General features: G+C 35.3%; 1 protein-coding gene and 1 pseudogene across 7 annotated transcripts; both read left to right on the top strand.

Moving 5' to 3' along the window:
• The first annotated feature begins 9,491 nt into the window (after window positions 1-9,491).
• LOC103424975 (uncharacterized) lies at window positions 9,492-15,977 on the top strand. Of its 7 annotated transcripts, none has more exons than XM_070817189.1 (9): window positions 9,492-10,033; window positions 10,377-10,714; window positions 11,503-11,592; window positions 11,917-12,429; window positions 12,591-12,740; window positions 12,906-13,046; window positions 14,076-14,126; window positions 14,678-14,871; window positions 15,190-15,977. In XM_070817189.1, exons 2-9 carry the CDS (start codon window positions 10,384-10,386, stop codon window positions 15,829-15,831), a joined length of 2,112 nt encoding a protein of 703 aa, XP_070673290.1. In that variant the 5' UTR covers window positions 9,492-10,033; window positions 10,377-10,383; the 3' UTR covers window positions 15,832-15,977. The 7 variants fall into 7 exon arrangements, with proteins under 7 accessions (XP_070673290.1, XP_070673289.1, XP_070673285.1 ...); XM_070817188.1 differs by having other exon boundaries at window positions 14,516-14,871; XM_070817184.1 differs by having other exon boundaries at window positions 14,444-14,871.
• Window positions 15,978-16,191: 214 nt separating this feature from the next.
• LOC103418804 (uncharacterized) lies at window positions 16,192-23,054 on the top strand (annotated as a pseudogene).
• The last annotated feature ends 1,428 nt before the right edge of the window (window positions 23,055-24,482 follow it).

Genomic DNA, 24,482 nt, shown 5'->3' with positions numbered 1-24,482 from the left:
TTTTTTTTTTTTTAAACAAAAATATAGATCCTCATGCTATTTAATTTATATTTTGTATTATTTCGTTGAAATGTGATCGTCGTTATTATTCATAGTGTATTCAAGGTACTGTTTTTCAAATTTTTATCGTCAGTGAAGTTCATTGTTTGTTTTTCTAGAAAATATACTTGAGATATGCACGCTATTCAATAATAACGACGGGTCACTGTTTCTGAACTATAAAAATAAACTGTTTCTGGATCCAAATGAAATAGACACACGGTTTCTTAAATGTAAGCTAGAAAAGAAATAATGAAATTCACTGTATTTGGATTCAAAGCAAAATAAGCACCATGTTTCTTAAATATACTCAACTGATGCATGAAAAAAAAAATAGTCAAAGGTTAAAACATAGACTATTTCTGGAACTAAGTTACTATCTCTGGAATCTAAGTTACTGTTTCTGGAATTTAAGTCCCTTTTTCTGAATTTTGGTTATTTTCTTTCCGGATACAGTGTTTGTTTGTGCACAGACAAAACAAACACTATATTTGATTTTTTTTTTCCAAAAACAATGTTATGTTTTGGGTTATCCAGAAACAGTTTTATTTTTTTGTTCTTTTTTTTTTCTAGACACTTTTTTCGCTGGTTTCTGCGATTAAACTTCTTTGAACTTGTTTCGACGGTTTTGTTCCAATGAATGCTTTATTTTTCAACTTTGATTTGAACTTTGATTTGGTTGTTTTTGAAATTGGGAAATTCGATTTGATAGGAAAACATGGAGTTATTATGGCGGTTTCATGCTGGGTTGAGGTTGGTGAAGAGTTAAAACAATATTAAATCATTTATGGGTATTTACGGAAATGTAGATTTGTAGTGGGTTGGGCTTGTAAGTTTGACCTCTGAACAATAGTTTTGGATGATTTTTTATTAAACTTTGAGTCATTTTGGTTAAATTACATTTTTGGATGGTTTTTGGTTAAATATGTGTTGGCCCAAGCTCTTTTCATTAAAACTCCCTAATACAAACAATAATTCCAAAGAAGGTTCCAGATTAATTTACTTTGATTTAACACATCCCAGCCTACCTACATGTTATCAGTGGGTATATGCCACAGCCCATCCCGAAATTTATTTGTCGGGGATATGAAATGATGGAATTGCCCTTAACGGTTGCTAAGGTACGTATGACATATTATTGGTTTAAACGCATACTCTCCTAAAATCTTGGAAATAAAATTTGGGTTGGATTAAAGTTGTTTTGCATTTTGTGTGGTTAGGGGAAGGACACACACTCAAAAACAAACCTCACACTCTCTCTCTTATCCCGTGCTCTCTCTCTCCTCCCTCTCAGTTCACTCACTCTCTCTTCCTCTCGAAACCGTACGGACAAGGCACCAAACCCTCAAATCTTCACGGATTGATGCCAAAATGGTGAGTTTCTTCATCCTTGCAACCTCCTGAGTTGAATGGTACCATTTTTAGAACTGGAAACCTTCAATATCATCATGAAACCATAACCCCGAAAATGTGCATTGTTCATGCACACGTGAAATGTTGATTTTCAGGGAATTTCAAGCTCACAGTGAGCTTAGTGAGGTCCCAAGGAAGCTTGGAGTACTTAGTTTGAAGGTTTTGGACGTCGGGATCGTAAGGTTCGAACTTGGCCGGTTTTCTTGGAGTTTCTCCGGTGAGATTTCGTAATTTTTAGAGCCTTAAACTAGTGTAACGTGATTCTACATGCTTAGGGCTTCATTTTGGTATAAAATACGTTGAAAATGGTTGAGAAATGACGGAGAACAAGGAGATTGAAAAATCTCCAGTTTCCCGACGCCGGTGAAACTAGTCCAGCGACTGGAGGTAAGGGATGATGCGCGTGGGGGCGCGTGGACCCGTGCCTATCCCGGAGCGTGGGGGCGCATGGCAAGTCCAAATTTTTTTCTAAAAATACCTCGACGTCCATGACGTCGAGTAGGTCACTGTGATATATTCATATACCCAATTTGAGCATCATATGAGAAGTTATTACGTATTGTTGGTTATGTGCTTTAAATAGCGTTTTTATAGTTGTTTCGTATATAGGTGATACCTATCCCGAGGACAAGCGCATTTAAGGACGTCACGGGGGTTACGACCCTTCGACATACCAGTGAGTGGGCACTATTTTCTGTATTTACCTATATAGTACTGATTTTCCCAGAAATTGAATTTAAATGAAAGTATGTTTTCAAATGCCATGCATGCATATTATATGAAATATATGAATTAGTATTTGATGCATATATGTGAATTGGTGTTGTGGACGCACATGTGAGTATCAAGTGAGTTTGATGTTATTCATATGGTTTATTGATGATGTGAATTGCGTTGAGAGCTCAAACATGCACCCCTGGTGTTAGTACTTATATTATTCACCCCGCACCACACGCTCACCTTGGATCTAAGTAGGTGCATGTCGTACAGACCATTAGAGGGTTCCGACATGTCGTACAGACCATGAGAGGTGGTTCCGACTTGTAGGTGATTTTAGATTATTATATAGCTGTTGATGAGAGAAGCAATAGGGCGTATTCTTACACCTTTCTTATCGTACAGACTACTTCAGGTAGTTCCGATGTATGTGCAGAGTAGCGTTGTACATGTCACTGTGGTGACTCCGGTTGGTTGGATATTGAGCTATTGAATTAACCGTACATGACCAACTGCAGGGTCTCCGGTTGATTCTTTATTTCACCTGTTATAATGTTGCATCCTTATTCTGTTACTGACGCTTATTGCATGGCATACTTCTGGTTTTTTGATAAAGATTGGTGATTTGAGATATTTGAAGAATTATACACATATTATGTTACTTTCTGAGAAAATATACAGGTTTTACAGCGCGGGGTTAGAAATGTTATTTAATAAAATGTTTTCGAAAAGTTTTGTTTTACTGACCCACTCAATTTTGTTTTGTGCCCCTTCAAGTTATAGTTAGCGGTGTTGGTGGCCCACGAGGATTTCTACGGCGTACTGACAGACTACATAAATGTAGGACTCACCTTCGGGTGTTGTAATTTAGTTATGGTCCTACTTGACTGCACCTAGTACTTATGCTCTGAATATGTGTGTTTCGCACTTAAACTCACTCTAGCATGTTAGTTGGATATTATTGCTAGTAGTTGGTTTTTATTCCTTCGTATTTCTCTTATCTATTGCTTCCACGTCGCACTTTTGGTTACATCACACTCACGTGACGGCCAGCACGCCTTAATTCTCGGATCAGGGTGTGTGAGTATATATATGAATTCTGCTCACGGATTGATGTCCAGTTTAAAAACTTAATTACGCCAGGAATTTTATACCTAATTTGGCTAGAAATATAAGTAGCCTTTTTAGTAAAACTTCCAAAACTGGGAATATACGGTAAGATAAAAAGAAAAGAACAAAAGGAGAAGTGGTTCTGCACCGTCTAAATGACGAGAAATTTTTCATTCTGAATGAAACCATGAAATTAAAGTAAAAGGAAAGGTGGTCCCCAAAACGCGCTTAACGTGGGAACATTATTGGTGGTCCAAAGATGGCAGGTTAAGTTAGAAGAGTCTAGTATACCATGGACTGCTTTTAGTTGTAGCGAAGGCCATTTCGAATGGCTTATAATGCCTTTTGAATTGAAAAAAGCGAGACGTTTTAATATCCAGTTTAAACGAAAATTTTCACTCCGCGATACCATGAATCGTATACAGTATATACTCTGCATTTATAAAAAGAAAAACTAATGAAAATAGTTTGAAAATTTGAAGTTTTAAAAAAGATGACAAAATAAAGGGTAAAATAAATAGTACTAGCATTAATTTTTTAATGTAAAAATATAATTTTTCGTTAAAATGAACAATACCAAAAATTTCTCGTTAAAATTTTCTTTGTAAAAAGAAAATTGTGGACCATGCTTGATGAAGCCTCCCAAAATTGACTCGTTCTGTTTTTTCATTGCTATGGCCGTTTGCGATCGCATAGTTGGCACCATTAAGTGTGTACGAAAGAAACAATTTCTGATCACTGTTGTGGAGAATTCTAGTGGTGCCTAGAATGTTTAAAAAGAAGGTGGGACATGACAGCTAAGTTGAACATCATCACATCTTCCAATACTTTCGTCAAAATTTGTTTGGGTGTGACTAGAATGACAACAACTAAATGTTACATATACACCGCTGCGTAAAATTTGGTGACAATGAAACAAAGATATAAGAATAAAAATTTAGGATAAATTGGATCTTCTAAATTATCATCTTAGTTAAAATTGATCTTCTATTTTTTTTTGTTTTTTTTGGTAAATTAACTTCCTGAACTATCTAAAATCAGTCAATTAACCAATTACCGTTAGATTGCAAAATCAATTCTGTCAAATTTAAGGAAAAATTAGTCATTTCATCATCAATTGTTACTTGTCAGTTATAACCATCAATAAAATTTTGACACATGAACACAGAATGATTAAAAAACATATAGCATAAAGAGAAAACATAAAAGAACCAAACATTTACATAATTGACGATCCCACATTGTCATTGCACATTATTTTGTTTCACATGTCATAATTTCATTGGTAGTTATAGTTGACAAGTAAGAATTGATTAAGGAAAGACTAATTTTCCTTTGAATTTGACGAAATAGTGGATGAAATCTATCGATAAGGGTTTAAGTGGCTGATTTCAAATAGCTCATAGGGTTGATTTACCAAAAAAATAGTTCAGAGGGTCAATTTTTGAGTAATAGTTCAAGAGGTCAAATGACAATTTACCCAAAAATTTATATATAAACATGCAACGTCACCATGATGATATACCGTGTAATATGTGGAGTATCACTCGAAAACCTGATACTTACCGAACACTCAGACATACTTTTTTTTTAAAGAACTTTTTCATAAAAAGTTTACCAAACATACAACAACTTTATTTTACAACTATTTATTCTCACAGCACACCACAAGTAGTAATTTTAAAAAAAACACAGCAATAAGGGTGGGCACTTGAACCGAAAATCAAAACTGAAACACAAACCAAATCGAACCGCACCGAATGGTTTGGTTTTGCAGTTTTGAAACGATTTTGATTTGAAACCATACCGCAATGTAGGGAAACTATTTGGTTTCGGTTTTGGCTTTTGAAAACCGCACTGAAACAGGACCGCACCACAAATATTATAAAAAAAAGTAATGCTAGGGAGTATAAATTTTTAAACTAAATTTGCAAAGAAATTATTTGTCATCAATAGAAAATAAGTAAGTTAATCAACACTTAAGTTATCAACAACCACATTTTGACAAAATATATATATCAACAACCACATCATTTAGTTTACAAAATTTAGTTTATAAATTTAGTTTCCCTAGCATTACCTAAAGGAAAAACATTTAATTAAATATCCATATTAGATGTTATGTTATAATTGGTTATTTGTAAAGAGTCCATACATTTAGTATGGACTCAATTATAGAGAATTTCATCACTTTCTTGCTTAAGACCATCTCCAACTCTTGGTTTAAAATCTAAAACTTTTAGCTCAGAAAATTTAGGTTTTAACCCAAAAACAGTTTTTCTCCTCCAACCCTTCTGGATTAAATTTTTAGCCCATGAGTATTAAAGAATGAATTTATGAAAAAAAAAATTATGTAGACTATCCTAATTTAATTTTATGAACATTTTAACTAAAAAATATTCAGATTCCGATAAATATTGAAAAATCTCTAAATTGACACCATGAAACTCGTGGAACACTATGAAAGAATATGAAATACATAAAATATTTTTTTAAATTACTTTAGCCATTAGATTTAAATTTAGAATTTTAGATTCTTTTTTTACTATTGGATTTGATCATATTATATCTTAGTCGTTGGATTCAATGAATTTATAAATATAAAATTAAAAAAATTACACATATATAGTGAGCCAGCTCCACTAATTCAGGGGAATCCTATGCTAAATTTGCTCCCAAAATGAGTTTTGGGTTAAAACTCATATTTACTTCAAGGGTTTGAGCAAGTTAGTAAGTTTAGAACCTAAAATTTGAATTTTACTTCAAGAATTGGAGTAGGTCGTAGTAATGCTCTTCAAATCAATCTCACTCTCAAAAGTTCAAAATCATTTCATCAACCTACAGACGCAAAATGGTAGAAGTATATCAAACCCATGGATGCGAGGTCATGCAATTGATACAAGGCATTTGTTGAAGCATTGGATAGTCACAATTTTAGTAGTTGTTCAATTGTTGTAGGTTTTGCTGCACGTATTTACTGCCCTAGAGTGATATTATCAGAATGAGAACGCATTTGTTGCCTTGCTGGAGGTGCAAAGTCCCTTGAAGGCTTGAATATGCACCTTGACCTTGCATCCAGGAAATGTTTGAAAATGGTTTGAAATAAGGTTTTGAACTGTATGTTTTTCTTAAAAATATTAATGGTGTTGAGAGGAGAGGAGAATAGGAGAGGGGGGGGGGGGGGGTGTGGGGGTGTGGGGTGTGTGTGAGAAAGAGGAAGATAAAGATTTTTTTTTTCATTTTGTATGTAAATGGTTTGAAACCGAACCGAAATTGTTCGGTTTGGTTTCATTTTGATTTTGGCTTCAAAACTGCAAACTTATTCTGTTTCACTCAAAATCGCACCGAATCGAACTGTGTCCACCCCTACACACCAATACCAAATTAGCCTTAAGCTGGACTGACTTAGAATAGACCAAGCTGGACTGATTTAGTGAAGCCTTTGGTGTAGTATCGGACTAAAAAGTAAGATAGTTAATAATCTTTAATATTGTTGTAGGCATAATTTACTGAACAATTAAGGAGGCCAAAGAGAGGAGTGCGGCATAGATAGAGAAGAAGAGAGAGATTGTAATTGTGAGGTGTTGTGCCTTTATTTATAGTAGTAGGATAGGTAAAAACCTTTCATTTTAGGATTACAACATTTAATAGGTAATCAACTCCTAATAGGAATATAAGAGATATTCCAAGATATACTAGGATTTACACAATCACATTCTTAATCTAATAGGACTGCAACACTCCCCCTTAAGTGTGTAAATACTCAAGAAATGGCGCATCAGGTCTTCAATGATGAAGCAAGTACAATTGATGAAGTTGTCAGCACAATGAGCGAATGCGAGTCTCACATAACAAAAGAATGCATAAAAAGTAAAAGTCACAAAACATCGTTATGGTAAAACCCAAGGTGGGAGAAAATTCATAGACTAAGGAGAAAAGTGAGAAGTAGTATTAAGTCAAAACTATACGTCTTTTGGGCCCAAGTAGAAGAGCTCATAAAGGTATGATCAGCCTATGATGGGTGCATCGTTAAAACCTAGTTAGATAGCAAAAACCCAGTGAGAAAAATGCTCCTAATCATAGGGAAAAAGAGTACATTAAGATCAAGTAAGTATACTTTTAGATACTCCCTCTGAGTTTGACATAACTTCCAAATGAGAACTACAAGCATTGCATATGATAGTTAGGCATACCAATTCCTTGAACAAGCTTCTAGCTTCTAGAAGGTTGACTTCGACAGTGACGTCGTGTAGAGGTCGGCAAGGTTGTCTGGGATCGGCTTGCATGACTTCAATCTTCTGATGCTTTGCTGATGTAGATGTGGACGCAATATGTCTTGGTGTTGACTTCGTTGATATATCATGGTTTGGTTAGGTGGATACATGCGGCATATTAGTCATTGTACCGTAACAAGGTAGATAAAATCGATAGTGTTGCTGTATTTGAAGAAAGCATAGGCTCTATCATAAAAATTAATTGGCAATATGGGGAGTAGTCCAACTTACTTATAGATCTATGCAAGATCCCTCATTCCATCAATGTGAAACTTATTCTCAACATGTTTCTTCATGTGTGATGAATTTTCAAGTTTAACATATGGACGACACAACAGGATGATGTGGAGCGCATGTGGGCATTTGACTTCACACGTGGATACCATGAAGAAAATTAGGGTTTCGCCATAAAACCAATTGGTAATATAGGAAGTAACCCAACTTACTCATAAGCTTATTCAAAGTCCCCCATATCATAATGTGAAATTTATTCTCACCAGTATTAACCTTTGCATTTATGACCCATAGAATGAATTAGAGAACATACAATCAATGACCTTTCCTGGCAAAGGCAATGTGATTTTTTACGGTTTATCACAATGATGGCTATCTGGTATAGTTATTTTCAAGCAGCTCATCTGTAATAGTAATTTCTTTCACAACGGATCGTTGCTTCATTGTCCTTGTTAGTATTTTGTTTCTTTTGTAATTTTAGATATCCTTATTACTACTTTTGTAGTGTGAGATGCGAGGCCAAGTGTTTAATACAATTTTGTTTGTATTTTCAGTTGATCCCGTCTAAGGGTCTTTTAATGAATAATCTTGGGGTGTGTTTGTTGCATCGGACTGTTTCGGACTGGACTAGCTTCAGTGATTAAGCTGGACTGACTTAGACTAGACTAAGTTGAACTAGTTTAATGAAGCGTTTGGTACAGTGTCTGACTAAGTCACAGACTATATTTTTTTTGCCATTTTTAATTCACTTTTGCCTTAAAAATTAAACAAAAAATAATAATCAAAGGGTAGTGAAGTCTAGAAATGAATGGACCCAAGCAAATTTTCCTTCCCCTTCCTTCCTTTACGCTTCCTCATTTCTCTTCTGCATCATTTTCTCTCTATCAAATTATGCATCAATCTCTTACTTTTCTTGTCTAATTACGAGAATTTGTTGATTAACCATTCGCCAAGCCTTCAGAGATTCCAAAAAGAAAGGCAAATCTTCCAGTAACCAATTAAACCCAGAAACCAGGAAAAAAAACCCATAACAAAAATCGATTTACTGAGATTGTGAAGCAATCATGGTGGAGACGACCCAGTCGATGAGGAGGCAAGCCGACGGCAAAGCCAAAATCAGTAGCTGCAAAGTCACAACCATGGCAATAGTGAAGCATCGAAGGAGAAGAAGATGGCAGAGATGACCTAGTCGACAAGGTCATTGTCGGAGATGAAGAAGTCAACGACTAGTGATTCGAGTAGGAAGAAGAAGTTCTTAGCTAGTCCGATGGTTTTCGAGGGGACACACTAAGAACGACTAGTGAGGTTGTTAGTGAAAGCGAGTCCTGGCTAATCCCATTAAAACTAGTCCAGCCATGAAACAAACATGGGACTGGACTAATCTTTACTCTAGTCTAGTCCAGTGAACTTTAGTGAGGGGAAACAAACACCCCCTTGGAGTATATGGTGGATGCAGAGTGCTCTTTGACTCTTCGGAAGTACTAGGAAAGTGCATCGCATCTTATGTTCAATTTGATAAATCAGATACCATTGATCTTTTTTTTGCTGGTGGTGATTTGCATTTTTTTATCTTCGAAAGTACCGAACCATCTCGAAATGGATTAGTTTCAGGAACTGAGTTGAACTGATTCTGATTAAACTAAACTGAACTGACTTAATAAAATATTTGAGGTAATATCAGACTAAGAAGCATATAACTCTTTCCTGTTTTTTCTTCTTTTTCTTTTTCTTTTCCTTTTTCTTTTCCTTTTTCTGTTCCCATTTCTTTTCCCCGTCCAACTCCTTCTCTCTCTCTTCCCTCTGTTTTCCTTTTCCTGTCCAACTCCCTCATCTTTCTTCCCTCTCCTTTTTCTCCCGTCCAACTCCCTCTTTTGGTGCAGTATCCATAACTCAAAAATAAAACCCAGAATCCAATCCAAAAATCCAGAATCCTCCATTTCCAAAAAATTCGGTCCAACACCTACAAGTCGACTTGGCCATCTCTGCAAATCCATTTCAATCAATCTCTGCATATCGACTTCAATCAATCTCTGCAAATCCATTTTACAAAGATCCCGTCTTTTGGAAGTTTGCCTTTCGACGGAGACGATTGGCTACGAGCGGTGCGAAGCAGACTGGACGAGTCCAAGGTGAAGCGAATCAGGTGTTGGAGCGGGATTAGCGATCCTCTCCTTTGGAAGGTCTCGCTAAGACCACCTAGCGAAGGAGTTAGTCGACACCAGTCGGACTTAGCCCCATTAAAATCAGTACGGCTCGCACCAAACACGGACGAGTAATCTAATCCAGTAAAACTTAATTGGGGCAAACAAAAGCTCCCTTAAGTGTATTTCTCTTTTGCACTCAAATTAAAAAATTTCTTCTTATAATTTATATGATTGGATTAATTAGAAAATCGATTTATCATAATTGGAGAATCGTAAATTGGTTTGTCAACGAGACAAAGTGGACACACATCTTGCAATCTTACATCATGTCCCAACTTGCTCGTTTTATAATCTGTTAATCACAACTGTGAGTATTATTTTTTTCTTACTAGTTCGTTTAAACATATGGTCGATCGACATAAATTCATATTTGATAAATTTACAGATTGAAGATGACAGACACAGTTGTCCCAAGTTTAATTGTTCATGAACTTCTAAACCAAAATAACTATGAAGATTGGAGTTTGCGAGTTAAAACCTACCTGTTGGCAAAAGATCTTTGGGACGTTGTGGAAGCCACCACTGAGCCTCCTAAACGAGAAGATGGTGAAGTTGAATATAAAGCTTGGAGGAAGAGTAATGCCGAGGCTTTGCACTCCATCCAAATTTCTTGTGGGGAGGATACTTTCTCTTTTATCAGGGGCACTAGCACAGCCAAAGTTGCCTGGGATATTTTGGCAGAAAAGTTGAAGCCAGCTGAAGCATCCCAAGCCACAGGAATCGGTATGTGCACCGTGGCCTTTTCCATATAATTAGGCAATTTGTCTTTGGAATTAACTTGGATCCTCAAAGGATGAGGAGAAGTTTATTATCAAAATACTTTGTTACCGATTTACATAATTTTATGCATGTGATCAAAATTGCTAATGTTATAAATCACTTAGTAAATATTCTTTTTGTAAAATTAATAAAATATGAGATCATTTAGTCATTGAACTGTCTAAAACAGATGGTTAGATTCAATACAAGTGTCACAAACCATCTATATCTATTTACTACAATTAATTGACTAAACAATCTTGGAATTAATTAATTTTCTACAAAAATGATTTTTATTAAATGATTTATAATTTGAATGATTTGTATCATAAGCATAAACTGTGAATCAATCACGAAGTTTTATTTATTTATGAGGAACTCCTCAACTTTGAGGTGCCCAACGTACCTCTTTGCCTTTTTGTCCTACTGTATACAAAAGTGTAGTGAGCCCAATTTATTCGGCCTTCCAAAAGGAAAAGCCACTAATATTTGACAATTTTTTTGTTCATATTCATTAAAAAGAGATGTCTTTTTTCTTTTCTTTTTTTTTGTCAATAAAAAGAGAGGCGTTAATTGTGTGAGTAGTGTCAGTTTCGGCTTCGGCTTCGGCCTGGCTCTTTTCAGTTGAATTAGATCTATCCTTAATAGAATAGTTCAATTTAAACTACAGCAAAAATAAGATAGGAAAAGGGAGAAATATATTTCCTAATAGAGAATGATGGGATATAAACATAAATGATTCTATTTTTCAGGAGAGATATTCGACAATAACACGAATAACAACCCAAACATTGTTGAGGCAGAGCCAGAGAATGATGCCATAGAAGAATCGTCTAGTGAAGGTATTATGTCTCAATTCTCACAAAGATTTCCATTCAATATTTATTAATTAAACTCCTTTCAAATCTACTTTGTTATTTTCATTCTAAAATCGTTGTTTATTTCGTTTTTTACAAGGAAAAAACTAAAATGCATGATGCAATCGACTTTGGATTCTTATTAACAGTTGCAATTTACAAATAAAAAAGACCGTATTCAATAGTAAAATAGAACAAAAGTACTCTATATACATATAATAAAATTAAGAAGAAAAAGAAAAATCCGTAACAAGTATATAGTCTATATGTTTTATGAGGATATATATGTAACGTTAGCTGGCTTGGCAGGACACGAAGACAACCACGTTAATCAAACTTTGCTCAATTTAGTGAAGAAGAAAGATTGGGATGCTGCAATGGAGTTTCTTATCCAACATCCCAAGGCGGTAACTGCAAGTACTAGGGAAGATGGGACAATTCTTCACCGGGCAGTCTTTTTTAAGAAGGTGGACATTGCAAAAGAATTGGTGCGCTTAATGAGACCAAAAGACTTGGAAATACAAGACTATATGGGTCTTACCGCTCTTCATCGTGTTATAAAACATATTCCAGAAAGCGTCGAACTAGCAAAATGCATGGTTGAAAAGAACAAGAAGTTACTTAGTATTGTCCTTCCGTCCGAGCTAACCATCCCACTTTTGGCGGGCAAAATTACCCCACTTATGCAGACTCATAGTCTTCCTGGTCATGAAGGAGGAGAAAAAATGGCTCAATACCTTTATTCCGTCACTCCGCCCGAAACCTTGAACGATTCCGAATGCGCTATGCTTATTACCCGTGGTCTTATGTTAAAAAGATTTGGTAAGATCAACATTCAAATGATAATTATTATTAGTGCCACCTTAATTTTTTTTTTCCTTGTGTAAATGCTATAAAACCGCTGTATATTAATAATGTTGAGACTAAGCTAATTTTATAACTAGATCTACATAGGTTATTTCTAAAAACTCCACAATATGTAGATATTGCGTGGGATTTAATTCAGCGCCGTCCGGAGTTAGTCATTGCTAAAGACTTTTATGAGAGAACACCTTTAAATGAACTAGCTGGTATGCCTTCTGCATTCTTAAGTGGAAGTTCGCTCAATTTCTGGGAACAGTGGATTTATGACGGTTAGTAATGCCTTCCATTTTCTCTTCATTTTAAATATTGTCCTAATTAAGCTTTCTATTTTCTTTTACTCTTATTAGACGGAGCAATAGAAAATTATTGGTTCAAGGAACTGGTTAATATCTCGTATTTAATATACAAGTGGGCTTGTATTCTTATCTTGATAGGCATAAAAATAAAACCAATGCCTACCATTGATAACAAAAAGGAGCCTATTCCTACCACTGATGGTGATGTTTGTATAAACGTTCAACAACCGGAAAATGGCGACCAGAGTAATAAAAGGCAAAGGCATCTCATTTGCTCAGGTACGCATGTTACATGACAGACGGTGCCATTTGTTTTTGTTAATGTTTAGTTGCTTCATAAATTAAGGTACCACAACTATATATAAATCAGTTAGCAAGCATATTTTAGGAGAAGCCCTTATATTTCAAGATAAACCCATTGACCACATTTTAGGAGAAGCCCTTATTCTTGAAGTGAAATTGGCAAGGTCAATCTCCCTATTGGTTCTGTATATATTATTTTTATTTAACTTGATTTATAGAGACATTTGGATGCTTCCTCTCTTTCTCTTTTTCACTCCTACAATCCTACTACTATGGCATCTACCTCGACAATGGATATGTAGGAGGTCATCTTCTTCATATTTACCTCTTTTCTATCTTGGTTTCAAATGATGGTGGGGCTTATCTTCTGTGCCTTATATTTTTATCCATTGCAACCTATTAATTAATATATCATTTTATGTTGCATTTTATGTTTTCCAATACAACTATGTACTATAAGTAGACTCTTATTTATAAGTCATATAATAATTTAATCTAATTTGAATAAAACCTCTTAGGCCCCGTAGTCCAACTGCTGAAGTTTGATTATTGTGTTTGTTTTGGAATTATTTGAAATATTTATGGAATTTGGAACCTTTTTGCCTTTTTATTAAAATCGATATTCTACACTCATCTATAAGGGAAAAAGGAAAGTTTAAACCTGGACTGAGTGGATTGAAGAAAAATATCTAACCACTAGGGTAATCCACCACCTGTTAGGTCTTTTATATGTTGGTTAGAGTTGCTGATTTTGGTTTCAAAGAAACTCACCTCCAACAACTGTAAAAATGTGTAGGCACAAGGAGGCTATGTATGCATTATTGATTTTGATTTTGAAAAAACTCACCGCATTTTTGTACAATATTAAGTGATTCTAAATAGATCAAATTTTTGTACCGTATTATATGGTTTAAACGGGGATATAACCCTTTTTCTTTTTATAAAAAGGGGATATAACTAATTGGTAATTGAAGACCTTACCGACAATTTGGAATTTCAATGCAGGTACTAGTTTATTTCGTGGACTAGTTGTCAAGACCTTGGGGAAACTTTTGGGTACGCTACATTATGAATTGATTTCTATGGAAATTCATTCACACATTCTTTTTAGTTTTTTATTAAAGTCTCTTACACACCTTTGTTTAATTTTAGTCATTAATTTTGTTTGTTTTATTCAATTTAATATCCATATATAAATAAGGGTGTGTGAAAAACTTAAAAGGGTGTGTAAAAATCAATTTTCTTTTCTTTTCCTATTTATTGTCTTAATAATTTCTAATTACTTTCTTTTTATTTTTTTATTTTCAATTATTTCTAATTCTATATACAGAATTAAGGGTATATTGTTTGATTTGTTTTGAATGTCAACATAGGATTCAATCGTATATATCAAATGAAATTGGCTCATGTTCGGATCCTTGAATTTCTACCTCGCATGTGTGAAGTGATTAAAAATAAAGATGTCAAAGAATTGCAAGGCTTGGAAACAGCATTGTTCTTAGCAATAAAAAAAGGGCATGTGGAGTATATTACATATTTATACAGAGCAAATTATAAAGTCTCAGTCATCACCAATGAAAAAGGCCAGAACATCTTTCAATTTGCAGCTGAATGTCGTCAACATAAAGTTTTTAGTCTATTATATGGACTAGAAGAACGCAGGTGGGGATGGTTCGTAGGTTGGAAAGATAAGTTGAGCAATAACATGTTGCATGTGGTAGGAACTATTTCCTTCGCCGCACAAGTTAATCTTATTCGTGGTGCAGCTTTACAAATGCAAAGGGAACTGCAATGGTTCAAGGTGACTACTTATCTATAGATTTAATTATATATTATACTTATAAAATCTATGTTATTATATAAAAGACTACTTAATCATATTCGTGAAAATTGATGATGGAACCCCCTCCTTTCTCCTATTCACCATCTTCTCTCTTGTATATAATTGAAATTTATAAGGAAATCAGAAGTTATTTTATATATTTGTGGTCCATTCCTCCATAACTTGAACTGAAAATACCTTGAGACTTAGCCATAAGGACTTGTACCAGGAGATCAGAATTACTCTTCGGATGTATATAGTCACATCTCTTCTAAGTTTTTGTTGAATGACATGCAGGAGGTGGAACGTTTTGCACAGCCTGTAGATCATGAAGTAATAAATAAAACGGATGAGATGACACCACGTGAATTATTTACCAAGGGTCACAAGGACTTGGTAAAAGAGGGTGAAAAGGCAATGAAAGATACAGCAACATCTTGCACAGTCGTAGGGGCTCTCATCGTTACTATTATGTTTGCTGCAGCGTTTACAGTTCCTGGTGGAAATAAACAAGATACAGGTCTTCCTATATTCTTAAGTAAGGAGGCATTCATAACTTTTATAGTTTCAGATGTTATATCACTCTTTTCTTCCACAACTTCAGTAATGATATTTTTGGGAATCCTCACATCGCGATATGCTGAAGATGATTTTCTCAAATCATTGCCAATAAAAATGATATTAGGCCTTATCACCCTTTTTTTATCTATAGCGGCAATGATGATAGCTTTTTCTTCAGCCCTTTCCATTATGCTTCATGGAAAATCATCTATTGCAATTCTAGTTACTTTGCTTGCAAGTGTTCCAGTTGCATCTTTCATATGGATGCAATTTCCCCTCCTTCTTGAGTTAGTCATTTCTACTTATGGAGCAGGCGTGTTTGACAGGAAAATAAAAAATTGGCCTCGTGAAGACCCTAAATACTCGGCCTCGTGTTAATGTTATTATGAATGATGCTTATTAGTTTTGGATTGCTACAAATTTTTTTTGAAGTTTGTAATGGATAGTTGTTTGGATCCTGTATAATAAAACCAAATCCACCTGGTTGTAATGAAAAGACATTAATGTACGTGTTTGAACATTTAGTCTTCGTGGTGCATCCCTTCTTGTTTTGCATGTGACATTTTACCGCAATAGCGAAAATTAATTATGTCTATGCATTCTGATGCTAGTTAGAATGAATGATGACTTTTTTGAAATGTTAGCTTGGCAGCTCCCAACAGACAAATGTAAAATTGACGGTCATAGATTGGTCAACAAAAGAAAATGGATGTTTTTATTAAAGCACGAGAAGCAGTGTATTATACCTCTCAAGACCTCCACAAAAATGGAGGGAAACCTGTTCGTCCCATCAGTATCCATCTCAAACGCTCCCCCACTCTCATGAACTTTACCAAATCCAAACCCTAATTTCCCAATTCGATTTTCCAGGTTGCAATGGCAGACACTCTGATCCCTAATCCGGGAACCCCGAAGCAGAAGCTCCCAATGGCCGCTCGTCTCCCGTCTCCAATCAGCCCCTTCTTCCTCGGCTTCAACGATGACCACCGCGAGCGTGCGCAGGCTCGCCCAGCACGCGCCGCCGTGATTCGAAGGAAGTCCGTTGCGCTCAATCTGCTGCCACAGCAGGGAGACCGCGATCCCTGCCTCGGAAACGCGCAGAGCCTCGAGCTGTTCTAGAATTGCATCAAACTCGACAGTGAAAATGTCAGTTTAGATTTTTCAAGTGATTGAAAGTTTTGAAATTAGTTTTTTTAACATAAGTTTCAATTTTTTTAGTATTTTATTTGTCAAATGAGTGAGCCATTTTTAATGTATTAGATTTTGATGTTTGTTGTGAAATTTTTCCTAAATGTTCGATTTTGAGCTGTTGGGTGCGCAGAAAATTAATCAGAAAAATACATGGGAGCTGAATTTGATTGACCATTTAACGGATATTATTAAGGTTGGAGAGGAAAACGATGCAGAGACGAATTTTCAAAAGGTAAATTTCGCCTGTTGATACTACGATGTTTCGGATTAGTTTTGGAATTTGAAATCTATCAAGACCAAGATTTTGGTAAAACCACTTTTGAAGTGAGTGGCCGAACGTTCACATATTCGATTGGATGCGCCATGTTTGCTTAAATCTGTATCACTTCTCTATCTGTGCAGGCAAGCTGCACTCTTGAAGGTGGAGTCAAAATTTACTCAATGAGGGTGGATTCAGTACACTCCGAGGCATATAAGGTCCTTGGTGGGATGAACAGAGCAGTCCAAGAAGATGAACAGGGTTGGGATGCATTTGCAGTTGATCCCGTCCGAGGGTCTTTTAATGAATAATCTTGGAGTATATGGTGGATGCAAAGTGCTTTTTTTGACTCTTCCGAAGTACTAGGAAAGTGCATAGTATCTGATGTTCAACTTGATAAATCAGATTCCATTGATCTTTCTTTTTCCGGTGGTGAGTTGCGTTTTTTTTAGGGTTCTTTAAATATAGACCCATGTAACTCTTATTTCCCATATAAAAACCCACCTAATTATAAACGTTCAAATAAAACCCAAATTTAAAAGTGATTGCCATGTAGGAAAGTAATTGACCTATTAATACAAAATATTTACAACTTGTACCACAACATTCAAAATAAATCAATAAATATTATTACTCACCTTAATTACAATGAACAAATAATTTATTGCATATTATTACCCCTAACACACACACACACACACACATATATATACGTTCAAATGCATCTAGTACTACCACAAGCTCTATATATATACGTATGTATGTACAATACTACATATATGATCAAACATATTATACTAATTAATCAACCCATATGTAAATTTATGATGAGCAAATAACATATATTTTGTAGGTATATTATTTTGTATGTATCATCATATATATTGGGCACATTTTATTATTATATGTACTAAATAATAAGTAAAATAGTATTGAATAAAATAATAATATTTTTTTATGTAGGTACATTATTTTGCATACATTTGGTTTGCTTTATTATGTAGGTAAATTATTTTGCATGTTTTTTACATATAGTGGGGAAATTATTTTGCTTTTTTTAAGCAATCTAACATTTTAAAATTTGAATAGTAGGTGCACTGAATCAAATAACATTTTTTGTATGTAAATTATTTTGCATGAATTTTTACGTATACCAGGCATTTTTATTTTGTTATATATATGTGTGTGAAATAATTTACCTACATTTATATGTAAAATATAATTTGTTGACTTAACTAAGCATGTATTATTACATATATTAAGCATGTTTTGTTGTTATTATATATTAGGCAATCAATTTATTATTTATTATTTTCTTAAAATCATTAATTCTCCCTTACAATCTATATGGAACTAATTGTGTACATCAAACATTCAAATAGGGGTATTTTGGGCATAAATTTTTTTTAAATGTGTAAAGTCATATATAATTAATGAATTTGCTGATGTGGAATCTAGTTAATGGGTTTTATTTGAGTAAAAAACTTATGACGGGTTTTATGTGGAGAAAATTAAATTTCAGGGGCTAAGGTCATATTTTCAGTTTTTTTTATCTTAAGAAGTATTGGACTATCTCGAAGTGGACTAGTTTAGGAACTAGGTTGGGCTGATTTAGACTAAACTAAAATAAATTGACTTAATCAAGCGTTTGAAGTAATATCGGACTAAGGACCAAGATAACTCCTTCCTTCTTGTTTTTTCTTTCTCTTTTCCTTTTCCTTTTCCTTATCCTTTTTCTTTTTAGCAAAAGGTGCTAGCTAACAGAGAGCAAAAGAGGGGAAAAGAAAAACAACAAAGCAAAAGCAGCGGAGAAGGAAAGCGTTAATTAGGCGGAACAGGGAGTCCTCCCTCTCTCTCTTCCCCGTCCAACTCCTTCTCTCTCTCTTCCCTCTGTTTTCCTTTTCCTGTCCAACTCCCTCATCTTTCTTCCCTCTCCTTTTTCTCCCGTCCAACTCGCTCTGTATCGATAACTAGAAAATAAAACCCAGAATCCAATCAAAAAATCCAGAATCCTCCATTTCAAAAAATTCAGAGTCCAACACCTACAAATCGACTTGGCCATCTCTGCAAATCCATTTCAATCAATCTCTACATATCGACGTCAATCAATCTCTGCAAATCCATTTTACAAAGATCCCGTCTTTTGGAAGTTTGCCTTTCGGAGACGATTGGCTTCGAGCGGTGCGAAGCAGACTGGACGAGTCCAAGGTGAAGCGAATCAGGTGTTGGAGATGGGATTAGCAATCCTCTCCTTTGGAAGGTCTCGCTAAGACCACCTAGCGAAGGAGTTAGCCGACACTAGTCCGACTTAGTCCCATTACTCTTTTGCACTCAAATTTAAATTTTTCTTCCTATAATTTATATGATTGGATTAATCAGAAAATCAATTTATCATAATTGAAGAGTCATAAATTGGTTTGTCAACGAGACAAAGTGGACAGAGTCACACACATCTTGCAATCTTACATCATGTCCCAACTTGCTTGTTTTATAATCTGTTAATCACAACTGTGAGTATTAGATTTTCTTACTAGTTTGTTTAAACATATGGTTGATCGACATAAATTCATATTTGATAAATTTACAGATTGAAGATGACAGACACAGCTGTCCCAAGTTTAATTGTTCATAAACTTCTAAACCAAAATAACCATGAAGTTTGGAGTTTGCGAGTTAAAACCTACCTATTGGCAAAAGATCTTTGGGACATTGTGGAAGCCACCACTAAGCCTCCTAAACGAGAAGATGGTGAAGTTGAATATACAGCTTGGAGGAAGAGTAATGCCGAGGCTTTGCACTTAATCCGGATTTCTTGTGGGGAGGATACTTTCTCTTTTATTAGGGGCACCAGCACAGCCAAAGTTGCCTGGCATATTTTGGCAGAAAAGTTGAAGCCAGCTGAAGCATCCCAAGCCACAGGAACCGGTATGTGCACCTTCGCCTTCCATATAATTAGGCATTTGTCTTTGGAATTAACTTGGATCCTCACAGGACGAGGAGAAGTTCATTATCAAAATACTATGTGACCGATTTACAGAATTTTATGATTGTGATCAAAATTGTTAATGTTATAAATCACTTGGTAAAAATTCTTTTTGTAAAATTAATAAAATATGAGATCATTTAATCATTGAACTGTCTAAAAACAGATTGTTAGATTCAATACAAGCATCCCAAATCATCTATATATATTTATTACAATTGATTGACTAAACAACCTTAGAATTAATTAATTTTCTACAAAGATGATTTTTATTGAGTGACTTATAATTTTGAACGATTTTTATCATAAACACGAACTGTGAATCAATCATGAAGGTTTTTTTTTTAATTTTTTTTTATGAGGAACTCCTCAACTTTGGCTTAGCTTAACTTTTTTTAAAAAGTGGGTATGAAAAAAAGTTAGAGCATTTTAAGTGTTTGGTAAACACTTTAAATCAGTTTTATTTTATTTTATTTTCAAAATTATGGGTGAAAAAAAGCTGAAAACCAGAAGTTGGAAATAGTAGCTTCAACAAAACAACTTATTTTGGTAAAATAGCTTATTTTGGCAAAACACTTTAAATCAGAAGAGGAATAGCGAGTTGAAGAAAAAGCAACTCATCAAATTGATTGGGAAGGATGATGGGGGAGTGGCAGCAGCAAATAATCCACCATAATTTGCAAAACCCATGGGATTGGAAATGGAAATAGAGGGTTGTTTGTGAAGGTGATGACGGGCGAGCAAATGGAGCAGCGCCTCGGAAATGGAGGGTTGTTCGCGACTGATGCGCCTTGGCTGCTGTTGCAGCGTGAAAGGGATAAAGGAGGGAAAACACAAGAATGGAGAAGATGAGAGAGAGAGAGAGAGAGAGAGAGAGAGAGAGAGATTTATTAATTTTTAGGCATTAAAAATTATTTTTTTTAAATATCTTAATTATAAATATTTAAGATAAAGTTTATAAATATTTTTAAAAGTATATTTAGTAATTCACCTTTATTTGTTAAGAAAATTAAATTAATGGCATATCTGGTATTATACATTTTTTTGTCATTTCACACAGTCACATCTGTTTTACATAAAAATTTACCAAACACTATGGTACTGCTTCTTTTTCCAAAAGCACTTTTACAAAAAATTTTATTAAACACTCTACTGCTTTATTTCACAGTTACTTATTCTCACAGCACAGCATAAACAGTTTTTTTTTCCAAAGCACAATAATATCAAATCAGCCCTTTGAGGTGCTAAACATATATCTTTGCCTTTTTGTCGTACCGTATACAAAGTGTCGTGAGTCCAATTTATTTGGCCTTCCAAAAGGAAAAACCACTAATATTTGACATTTTTTTGTTCATATTCATTAAAAAGAGTGACATCTTTTTCTTTTTTTTTGTTGTCAATAAAAAGAGATGTCAATTGTGTGAGTGGTGTCAGTTTTCGTTTCGACCTGACTCTTTTCAGTTGAATTAGATCTATCCTTAATAGAATAGTTCAATTTAAACTACGACAAAAATAAGATAGGAAAATGGAGAAATATATTTCCCAATAGAGAATGATGGGATATTAACATAAATGATTCCATTTTTTCAGGGGATATATCCAACAATCACACAAATAACAACCCAAACATTGTTGAGATAGAGCCAGAGAATGATGCCATGGAAGAATCGCTCGATGAAGGTATTATGTCTCAATTCTCACAAAGATTTCCGTTCAATATTTATTAATTAAATTCCTTTCAAATTCTACATTGTTATTTGCACTCTAAAATAGTCATTTATTTTGCTTTTTTCAAGGAGAAAACTAAAATGCATAATGTCATTGACTTTGAATTCCTGAGAACAGTTGCAATTTACAAATAAAAAGAGATAATATTCAATGGTAAAACAAAACAAAAGTAGTCTATATATACAATAAACTGAAGAAGAATAAAAAAAAATGCGTTAGAAGTATATAGTCCATATGTTTTTGTTTTGGTGATGAGGGTAACAACTATATGTTACGTACATTATGGGGATGTATATGTAACGTTAGCTAGCTTGGCAGGACACGAAGACAACCACGTTAATCAAGCTATTATGCATTTCGTGATGAGGGGTGATTGGGATGCTGCAATGGAGCTTCTTAAGCGACATCCCATGGCAGTAACTGCAAGAATTAGGGAAGGTGGGACAATTCTTCACTGGGCATTCTTTTTTAAGAAGGTGGACATTGCAAAAGAAATGGTGCACTTAATGAGACCAAAAGACTTGGAAATACAATACTATGGGTCTTACCGCTCTTCATCGTGTTATAACCGGTATTCCAGAAAGCGTCGAACTAGCAAAATGCAGGGTAGAAAAGAACAAGAAGTTACTCAGTATTGTACTTCCTCCCGATAAAACCATCCCACTTTTGGCCGGCAAAATTACCCCACTTATTCAGGCTCAGGGTCATGAAGAAGGAGAAAAAATGGCTCAATACCTTTATTCCGTCACTCCGCACGAAACCCTGAACGATTCCGAATGCGCTTTACTTATTATCCAGGGTCTTATGTTAAAAAGATTTGGTAAGATCAACATTCAAATGATAATTATTATTATCAGATACCATTGATCTTGGTGGTGAGTTGCGTTTTCTGCATTCTATTGAGTTCTTCGTAAATCTCATCTTCCTATTTTTTCCAAATGAGAATGATGTGGTTTACTAAGATTTACTTTTTCTTTATCTTTTATAGAATATGTAGAACAGATGGTATTGAACATGCGAATCAAAGATGAAATTTCACCAACTCTCAGGAGTCTAGTTGATTGATTTGATGAGGATAACAGAAGGCCAGTAGATATACATACAAGTGATCAAGAATTAGCAGAGCAAGTTGATGCTGCCTATAACAATGAAGCTGATTTTGATAGTGATACATTTTGCGGGAACTGGGATTATGATCATGATGACCAAACAAAAGTCGTGGAGGAGGGCCGTAACTGTGAATATTTATCCAACAGATCTCTCTCTAATCTCACAGCAATGTAAATATTTGTTCAAAAATGGTTTTCCAAACTTTTCAGCTTGACGTAATTTGAGTTAGCTCCATCTTCATGAGTCAGAATATTTGTGTATGGCCTATGACATCAGTTGTGGTGATTTTACGAACTTGATTTCAACTCATGTAGTTTAAGGGTTTATACTTGGATTATGTCTAGTTTTATAGATGTTCATCCCGGAGATGATAAGGATTGCAATATTATGATTTATGAATGGTTTTACACTTTAACTTCGCCTATGTAAGTTTATCTTACATTGCCGGTCCCAAGCCCGGATAAAGGAGGAGGGGGAGGGCGTCAGGTAGTCAACAGCCGGCACTCCACAGTTACGTCGAATCCTTATGACAATGAATCCAGAACGAAATCGCACTAAAGCTAGGACGTCACCCGTAAGTGGCGCGCTGTGTGGCCCGAGCACAGTGATAAGTGAGCAAGGGTCGCTGTATCTCCATCGGCACCCGGATGCAGTGTTAAATGAGCAAGGGGGCCATAGAAACTTCTTTTCGAATGACTCCACTCAAAGTTGTTTGGGAGCATATGCTCCTATCAACTTTACACATGACACACAAAAGAAGTACTTTGATCCTATTAGACGGGGGATGGTGAAGAAGTTAGGACAGAAGGGTAGAGTTCAAGAGAGTAGAATGCATTTAGGAACGTGGAATATAGGAACCTTAACGGGAAAATCTATGGAAGTAGTGGAAGTTATGGTGAGGAGAAGGATAAATATTATGTGCCTACAAGAAACTAAGTGGGTTGGTCTTAAGGCAAAGGATCTAGAAAACTCAGGGTTTAAGCTTTGGTATTCGGGCACAAATAGAACGAGAAACGGTGTTGGCATCATTGTGGACAAGACCTTGACACAAGATGTTGTAGATGTCAAGAGGGTAGGAGATAGAATCATGGCAATCAAGATTGTAATAGGATAAGAACTCATCAATGTGATTAGTGCGTACGCACCTCAAGTAGGGTTGGATACGAGTTCGAAGGAGAAATTTTGGGAAGACCTTGGAGACTTGGTGCAAGGAATTGCCCAGACGGAGAAGTTATTTATAGGAGGAGATTTAAATGGACACGTGGGCAGGGAGACAGGCAACTATGGAGGTTTTCATGGTGGCCATGGTTTTGGGGAGAGAAATGAGGATGGGGAAGCTATCTTGGATTTTGCAATGGCATATGATCTCTTCTTAGCCAACACCTTCTTTAAGAAGAGAGAAGAACATGTGATCACCTACAAGAGTGGGTCGTCAAAAACACAAATAGATTTTCTTCTAATGAGGAAAGGGGATCGTATAACTTGTAAGGATTGCAAAGTTATACCGGGGGAGAGCTTGGCTAATCAACATCGCTTGTTGGTGATGGATGTACATATCAAAAGAGTGAAAAAAAAGAACAAGACTTGGAAGTGCCCAAAGACTAGATGGTGGAATCTAAAAGGAGAAAAACAAGTCATTTTCAAAGAGCAAGTAATCACCCAGTGTGTGTGGGATAGAGAGGGGGAAGCTAGCCAAATGTGGGATTCCATGGCTAGTTGTATCCGAAAAGTAGCAAAAGAGGTATTAGGAGAGTCCAA

Source organism: Malus domestica, chromosome 17 (assembly GCF_042453785.1).
Source record: "Malus domestica chromosome 17, GDT2T_hap1".
Taxonomy (NCBI): domain Eukaryota; kingdom Viridiplantae; phylum Streptophyta; class Magnoliopsida; order Rosales; family Rosaceae; genus Malus; species Malus domestica.
The sequence above is the reverse complement of the archived record's forward strand: the minus strand, read 5'-3'. Positions and strand labels throughout refer to the sequence as shown.

Coding starts and splice junctions, on each gene's coding strand:
- LOC103424975 (XM_070817184.1), top strand. CDS start 10,384: ATGACAGACACAGTTGTCCCAAGTTTAATTGTTCATGAACTTCTAAAC. Junction 10,715..11,502: donor ATCCCAAGCCACAGGAATCG/GTATGTGCACCG, acceptor TCTATTTTTCAG/GAGAGATATTCGACAATAAC. Junction 13,047..14,075: donor AAGGCATCTCATTTGCTCAG/GTACGCATGTTA, acceptor ATTTCAATGCAG/GTACTAGTTTATTTCGTGGA.